At 35.8% G+C, this 8,631-nt stretch overlaps 1 protein-coding gene across 3 annotated transcripts in view; it reads right to left on the bottom strand.

Moving 5' to 3' along the window:
- Positions 1-1,954: 1,954 nt before the first annotated feature.
- rubcnl (rubicon like autophagy enhancer) overlaps positions 1,955-8,631 on the bottom strand; it is a 22,862-nt gene continuing 16,185 nt past the window's right edge. For all 3 annotated transcript variants that reach the window (XM_036209777.1, XM_024286872.2, XM_036209778.1), the window contains 7 exons: positions 7,074-7,113; positions 6,149-6,226; positions 5,617-5,737; positions 5,441-5,502; positions 4,046-4,199; positions 3,848-3,938; positions 1,955-3,206 (listed from right to left, as the gene is read on the bottom strand). In XM_036209777.1, coding sequence (XP_036065670.1) covers positions 3,109-3,206; positions 3,848-3,938; positions 4,046-4,199; positions 5,441-5,502; positions 5,617-5,737; positions 6,149-6,226; positions 7,074-7,113 — 644 coding nt within the window. In that variant the 3' untranslated portion in view covers positions 1,955-3,108. The remainder of the gene's footprint in view (positions 3,207-3,847; positions 3,939-4,045; positions 4,200-5,440; positions 5,503-5,616; positions 5,738-6,148; positions 6,227-7,073; positions 7,114-8,631) is intronic.

Raw genomic sequence — 8,631 nt, 5'->3', positions numbered from 1 at the left:
TCCAGCCAGAGCAGCGTTCTGCCTCCAATTCTTTTATCGGAATGCCGCTCTGGCTTATTTTTACGTTTTAGAACACTTGTTCTTACATCGCTAAAAAGATGCTTCTGAAATGATTTCCTGCACCGCCCGCTGCTGTGACATCATCCCAAAGTTATCTGGTTAATGGAATTCTCTCAAAACGAAGAACAATGATGAATTGAAAGTGTTGCTTACATCATCAATACTGATCACAGGCACAGTTTCAAAATTGATCTCAAAGTGTTTTCACTTCATGTTTTCTCTGATGCTTCTGACTGTGAAAATACAACCAAGTAAAATGTTCAAATCCAGCCATCAGTTGTGTCCACACTTCATTTCTCTAAGCTTTATTGGATTCTTTTTTTCTTCATCTTTTTTCTGGAAATTGGCATAAAATAAGAACAGAAATCTTCTTGCTAAACACCACGGTGAGCTGCTACAGCAAAGCACTGGAAGACTTGAACTCTGTCCTGGAGAAGACTTGTTGCATCTCAATTTTTAATCTCAACTTCGAAAATAAAAGTAAAATCCTTTTAGAACAGAAGAGTGAACAGAAGTTTCTCCTGCTAAGAATTTATTTTTTCTTTTGAAGCCTTTTCTGAAGTTTAATGGATGCTGCAAACCAAAGCAGCTGCTTAATTGGGCAGCTTTAGGGAAAATAAAACGTGAAGTGACTCAACAGTTGCAGAGTTAAACCTCCGGGGCTGCAACTGTGGCGGTTGCATGGGAACTCCTGCAAAACAAACCCCACATTTCTGTTTATGAAGCACTAAAAGTCCAGAACTTTTCCATCAACAACATCCATCAAAAGTTGCATCATGTTTAAATGATGTTTTTCTTCACACCTTTGATTGCAGCGACACCTCAGAGGCTCCCGTGTCTTTGTGTGGCGCTCATCAGTGCAGGTGTGAACCGTCGTGTCTGGAGCGGGTAATGGGCTGCAGGTGCTGAACCACGTTTAACCTTGGTGGGGGGGGGGGGTGTTTGTTTGAAATGTTGCTGCTAATAGCAGAAACAAACTATCGCTTTGATGCTGAGAAGCTTTCTTAGGGGGTTTTAACGAGCCCCAGACATGTTAACAAGGAACTCGTTAAGTTTATTTCAAACATGAACTTTGAAAAACTTCAGATCTCTTTCTGAACTTTAATCGTCTGGATGTGGATTTTAAGAAGCTGCTCCTGTTCATGGCTTTGAAGATGCTGGTGGAGGTTAACCGTTTGACGCCGGAGCCCTTTAATTTAACCCTTTAATTTTGTAATTTTTGTAACGCCGCTTTTCTCCTTTAAAATCTACTAGAATGATCGTGTTAATGGTTGAAAAGTTACAGTACTTTAAAGATTTTGTGTTTAAGCATCACCGATGTCTCAGGGGTTAAAGAGTTAACCCAGGGATGTGCTCCGGAGCCACATGTGGCTTTTTTAACCCTCCATTGCGGCTCTTTGGTTAAAATAGAACGTATTAAAAAACTATAAAAGTAACCAAGTAAGTAACTAGTAAAGTAAAAAAAGGAAGTTAACTTAAACTTTATTCAACTTAGTTGAATGAATGAATCATTCAACGAGGAATCTACAGTAGCTGTAATTCTCCATCAATTCTTTGTGGTTCATCAACGTCATATTGACATATTTGGACTTAATTGGATTTGCGACACAACGGTTTTCAGACTTGTTGTCTGGAATCTGGCTTTCTCTCCATCTTTGTTTTTGACTTCTCAATTCTGATCTCACTATGATGTTTATACCACCAAGCAGCCAATCACAGACAAGAGGTTTTGTGTTGATTGAGCTAGATTCCTTTAATAAATGGTCTCTGCCTCACATTCCTGGTGCCTAGTTTCTGTTCAGGATTCTGCGGTCCATTCTGGCCCGTTTCTCTCTGAGTAGAACCCAGAAGGAGCAGCAAAGACAAAAAAAAAAAAAAATACAACATCAATCTGTATAATGAATGAATAATTTATTGTTCATGCCATTTTTTACAAGGTCATTCTTTAGACTTCAACAATTGAGAAAAAATTCTTATATAATCTGTTCCTTTTCATAAACAAAAAGCAAAAAGGCGACTTTATGAGCAGAAACAACAAAACTTTACATTTCTAAACCCTCCCTAACGCATTTCGGTCTGTGGCTTACATTTATTGTCCCAATTAATTGTTCTGCTTGTATATACCCAATATCCCACCTTTAAAGATGATTTTGATTTGGTTTTATTGATATTTTGATCTATTATTAATGTTATAATATTTAGTCAGAAGATTATATTGTGTTTCACAGGGTTTCTTATTTTTAGGAACTCGTGTAAAGTAAAAAACAAAAGCATTTACAGAAAATAAAAATGCTAATTTCATTGTATTTCAGTGTTTTACTCATTGAAAAACTAAAGTTCATCTGTACAACCAAAAAAGTATCATGACATTTTTTTTTTATTAAAGCAGAATAAAAAATAACAATTAAATCAGCAATGAATGAACATATAAATAAATAATATCTTGATGTATTTTGAGGTTATTCAAGAAAAATGTGCATTTAAAAATGAGGAATTCGTTTATTCACTAAATAATTAATAAACTATGTGATGACAAATTAATTTTTATATGGAAAACTAAATTCCATTAATCTATAAGCAGTTTCAATTTTGTTGACATGAAAAGTTAATAATTTTATGGTATTTTTTTATTATTTAGCTTTTCTAATATTTAGCTTTTCTAGAAACATTGGGGCCTTGAGTTGAGGAAAAAATGGAACGTCATGAACTATAAGCGGCTCTATAGTTAATCTACAGATCATTCTTCAAGGCATCAACTTTAAAACAGGTTTGTCTCTGAAAATCTAACATTTCTTAATTTAAATAGTTCACTTATGATTATTGGGAATAAAAATAAATGTGTATTTTTCATTTAATTTTTTCAAGAATTCCATTTGAATTAGTATCTTTAAAAGTCCAAAAAATAAATGGCTCCAGAGCAATGAGTGTAACATCCGTAAATCTTCACAGTGTAGAAGTACTAGAACCGTCAGTAGTAACAGAAATGTAGCTTTCTTCTCGCAGGTGTAGCATCACTGCGCTCAACTGCAGTTCTTCAGAGCGACCTCTTCAAGGACGCATCTGGACTTTACTGCGGGACTGGATCCGTGCACATTTTGGGCAATTTCTCCCCATGAAGCAGTGCTTGTGAAAGCATGCTCTGCACTCTGAAAACAGAAGACAGATCTTTGAGTAGAACACAGTTCTCAACAGCAAGTAGGATCGTTTCCTGTTTTCTACAGGTGATGTCACACTCGCTCAGTCCAGTTCTCATATATAGTTAATGGTGTCCTGACCGACTCTTTTTTTCTCTGTTCTAACATGATTGCTTATAATTATGATAAAAAAAAATGTTTTTTTAGGGCCGGAAATCGATTAAAATAATTAACTAATTAATCTGGAAAAATTTTATCGTGATTAATCAACATTATTATTATTATTATTTTTTTTGTTACAGTATTTGCCAGCCTCTTATCTGATAGTAATTATATGAAATCACACACAGATTTGTAGATTTAGGACATTTATTTCTATTCCTTTGGAACCTATGGTCTACAACTCAGTTTTTCTCTAATAATTAATTATGTTTTATTAAGGTTTCTGCATCTGTAAAGCCCAATGAGGCATGTTTTCTTTGAGATTTTGGGCTAAATAAATAAAATTGAATTGAATATAAATAAAATTTAACATTAATTGCGCATATTAATGTGTCAACATTCACAGCCCTACTTTTTTTTTTTTTTACTGTTGGATATTCAACCTTTTGAATTTCCTCCTGACATATCCTGTCCTCTTCAAGTCTCCTCACCTTTGCAGCGTTTACAAATGTTCCTCTGAAACGGAAAGATGACGTCTTTTTGCCGGCAGAATTCACAGATGAATCCTCGGGACAAGCAAAGCTGCAGAGAAGCAGGTCCACATGTCAGAGACACTGACTATGCTAATGCTAATGCTAAAGCTGTGCACTAGAAGGACCTTGAATGTGTCGTGGTGGTCCCAGACTGACCTCACAGCTTTCCACGTGACTGACGGCAGACAGCATCAGCGCTCTGGCCGGCGCCACCAGCTGCCCCTTCTTCGCCATCAGAAGGTCGTTCAGGGAGAAGAAGAGCGCCGACTCCGTCAGGTGAGCTGGGAACTGGTCAAACTCGGCCAACACCCTAACGCAAACAGTTGTTAACATCCAGATTGATCAAACAGCTGGAAAACAGACGACATTCATGTATGGATTGAGAAAAAAATAAGAGAAAATGTTCACAGAGGAGAGGCACTCCTCCATAGAAACGGATGAATAACTGAGGAAAAACTGTGAACATCGGAACTTTTATATTTAGTGGAAGCTAACATGTGCATATCACCCAGAATAAATTTAGTCCTTTCTCTTCCCTTTTTTAAACTTAACCCTAGAGCACTTTCACCAAAGTATTTACATGATCTTCAATATTTTGCATTTTTCTGAATGTCATGGGTCCGTAGGTAAAGTCTGACATATCCCAGGAATGGGTGGACCAAAGATTACGTCTCCAGAATCTTTTTTTTTTAAGGCATTTTTTGTCCTCAAATTCTTATTTTTTCAGTAATTTTCAAATATGTTTATAAGATCTTCCTATCTTTCTGTTTTCTATTTTGTTACATAAAACACAGTTGAAAATAAAAGAATAAAAGTCATATTTTGATCTATTCTATTTTTATGACAAATACTTTTTATTGGGTATATTGGGTAAAATTACCCGGCAAAAGTGATGGTGTAGCTTTTTATAGCGAGAGTGTTCGAGGGTTAATGTGCTCATTTGAATGTTTTCTTGTCTAACTGCATCTATTGTGACATTTTTTGTTCATCGATTTTGTAAATCATATTTGATATCTGAATTTTTTTTAGTGTCAGCATATTTCAAAATAAGACAACACACTTGTAACAGTGATATTTTTTGTAACATCTTTAGCAGTCAGTTGTCTGGAGTGGAAGGGTAAAGTGGAGATGCTGATTTGTTACAAATAAAATGAACATTTTGATTGGAGTTGACAACTGTCTTTAACTGTCTCACAGGTCTTTAAAAACACATTTTCTCTGAATTATTATTAGGGCTGGGAATCGATTAAAAAAATTAACTAATTTATCACAAATCAGGAAAAAAATAATCGCGATTAATCGCCTTTTTTAAGTTAGAGCTGCTAGCCACTTATTATCTGCAAGTAATTATAATATCAAATAACATGCAAAATTGCACATTTAGAAAGTTAGAAATATTGTTTTTTAAGACATTTAGGTTGTGGGTTTTAGTTAAAACTTCAAAATCATAATTAAAACACTGGAAACGTTTTTTTTTTTAAATAAAAAAAATGTTCATAGGGGGACTAATAGTTTTGATCATTTTTTATGCTCACACAATAAATATTTCACCTTCCGGAGAATCTGCAGGCCTTCAGCAGCTTCTTGATGCCCATCAGCTGTTCCTGCAGATCCTTTAACAATGAAAAAAAAAAACAGCTTTATTTTTTCCTTTGTGCAGAGTTTAATAACACTTTTACTGTTGTGTTTTTGGGATGCTTTGAAATGTACTTCAGTATTCCACTCACCCTGAACTTGCTGAGCTCTTTCACTCGGCTGCAGAGCGTCGTTCCCACACAGGTCAGGTCAAAGAGAGGCTCGTGCCTCACCGAATCCAACAGGTGTTTGGAGAAATCGCTCACAGAGTACCTGTCGGTTCAAAACCAAAGGTCAGAGTGAATCCACAGTTCATCTACTTCTGACCAAAATTTGAAACGCCATAAAACATGTCAAAAACCCTAAAAACACAGTTTTCATCTGAGAGGATCTTTAACTCTTTAACACCGGAGCTCCAGTGTTTATGTTCTTTGATTTATGGTCATTTTTTAATTGTTAACACGATAATTCCAGTAGATTCAGAATCTACTGGAATTATCGGTTGAATAATGGTTGAAAAGTTACAGTGTGTTTAGGATTTTGTGTTAAAGGGTTAAAGATAAACTGCATTCAAGAAGAAAATCATACCCAGATTTTCAAAACAAAAACAGAATAAATGGCTTCCTTTGATTATCTAACAATCATGTTGTGCATGTAGATGCGGTTATATCCGTGTGGTTGTACCTGCTGAAGTCCCAGCAGGACAGAATACGAGCAGGAATCACAGCCTCAGAGCCACTGTGACAGCAGTCACAGAAATACCTGCAAGAGCATCAACAACAAACAAGCTCAGTATCTCAGTGTGCTTAATACAATGTGAACCTGAGAGCGTAAACACTTTAGACCAGGGGTTCTCTAAGTTTTTGTGGCCCTCTATAAATCATAATTGAAGGTTATTTAACCAGCTTTACACTGGAAAAAAAAACTTTTTTTTTGTTCTTTGGTTTCTGGCGACCTCTGCAGGAACAAAAATGTAATTACACCCAGGTGTCAATTGTGGAGTGTATTAATTTCACCACTAGAGGGCAGACAATATTTTCTGTCACTGTCTGTGGAGAAAGGAATCGTGTTTCTTCCTAAATTAGCCAAACAAATGTCATTTTTTTAACAGAAAAAGCTGTTGTTGTTTTATGTTTTATATATGTGGAAAAATATGCAAATATGACAATAAACTCCCCAAAGCCCCAGAATAAAGAATGTTGTACTCATCCGCCTTCTTTTAACACTTTTTTGGGACAAAATATGAGTGATACGAAAGTGGGGAAACAAATTCTGGCAAACCCTTCAGTGATTGGAAGTTTGTAAAAGAATATATACTGAAAGTAGCTCACATAGACATCACACAAGTCTGTTGTTGACCAAAATGGATCTTATTCCTCAGCAACAATGTTTTAAATATTGCTCTGTTTGTTCTTATGTTCTGTTAATAGTACAAATAACACTCTGTCACTAAAAACAACATTTTTTCTTATCCATTTCTTTTTTTTAACCAAAATTGGCCCCCAGTCTAATGTCAAGTTCTAAATTTGGCCCTCCGCTGCAAAAACTTTGAGATCCCCTGCTTTAGACTGACTTTGTTACTTGGCTGATGATCTTATAGTTTACATACCTGCCGAGATATTCACAGTACCGCAGTTTCTTGATGTATCCTGGAGGCAAAAACACGTTTTATCAGGTTATTTTATTCTAAATAAATGAGACTTTCTCAGAACTGAACTTAAAGAGCTGTTACACAGAAGTTCAGGATCAGGTTTTACATTCATCCTGACACTTTCAGCAGAATACCAAAACATGAATGTGGTTTTGATTGAACTGACCTAAGACCTAAAGCATATTTAGAAGGGATTTTTGAGGCATTTAAAAACAAAACATGTATTTTCTCTTTGTTCTCTGGGAACAGATCACTGACTGGTCTTTGAATGTTGATTGATTCAGTTTGATATAAACCTCATAAGAGATCACACATGGAGACTCATTCTCATTCTCAAGTCGTCACATCTTGAAGTTTGACCCTTCGCGTCAAAAACTGATTTTTCTGGGTGTCCACAACTCGTTGTTTTTTGATGTGCTGGCTGTTTCAATTAAATCAAGGTTCCCAAACCTCTGGGCTAAAAACTAGTACTGGTCCTGACGTGGACCGCACCCCCAGCAAATATTTCAATGTGGGCCCCATATGGTTAACCTTTGGGCTGAATTGGTGGGCCCTAGGTGGGTATGTCCACGGGTTGTGTGGTGGCCCCATCTGTGTTCGCCCATGCATGTTTAGGTGGGGACTCAATAGTCTGGGTCTTTACCAATGTAACAAGCTGCCTGGCGGGCAGCATAAAGAGTTAGTAAACTCCACTGCAACGAGCCACACTATTGTGAACCTAACTTTAAAGAAGAAAGCATAGTCTGGACTGTTTTTATGTTCATTTGATATTTTATTTTTTTCCAAATACAACAAAAATATTCTTAGACTAGGGGTCTGCAACCTTCAACACTCAAAGAACCATTTGGGTCGATTTCTCATCAATCAAAACCCAGTAGGATCCACAAAGTCTTCACTCATCCTTTAGAAAAATAAGATTCTGATTTATGTTTATGTTTTTGCTACTGACAGGATACATTTAAATAAACTATTGTGGCCTAAATAAAACATAAACATGAAGAGAAAATAGCTTTTTTAAAAATATGAAATAGTTTATAACTTTGCATGACTTCCTTTCAAAATAAAAGACATCCTACACCATAGGATCATGTCAATGCAGCAAATGCAGTAGGAAGTGTCAACGATGATTTAAAAACAAAAAACTGTTTATTTGATTGTTTCTGGTGCATTTCAGCCACAAATTCATAATATAACCAGCAAAAACTAAATCAGAGCTAATGAAGTGACCCCTACTATATATTAAAACCATGAGGAACACTTTAAATTCTTGAATTTGTTCAAAAATAGAAAATCTGCTTTTTGATCCAGTGTATTAGAACTTATTAGAACTTGACAACAAATTGATTTTCTGTGATAAATGAAGCTCACAATGAAGTCTAATGTGTCAGTGTGACGTTGATAACCTACAAAGGATTGATGGAGAATTACAGCTACTGTTGTTAGGACCCTCGTTGAATGATTCATACCGTCCTTCAACTGTTTATGAATAAGTTAAATAGAGTTTAGGTTAATTTCT

This window comes from Oryzias melastigma, linkage group LG21 (assembly GCF_002922805.2).
Source record: "Oryzias melastigma strain HK-1 linkage group LG21, ASM292280v2, whole genome shotgun sequence".
NCBI lineage: Eukaryota > Metazoa > Chordata > Actinopteri > Beloniformes > Adrianichthyidae > Oryzias > Oryzias melastigma.
Note: the sequence above shows the minus strand (reverse complement) of the source record. Positions and strands in the feature narration are given on the sequence as shown.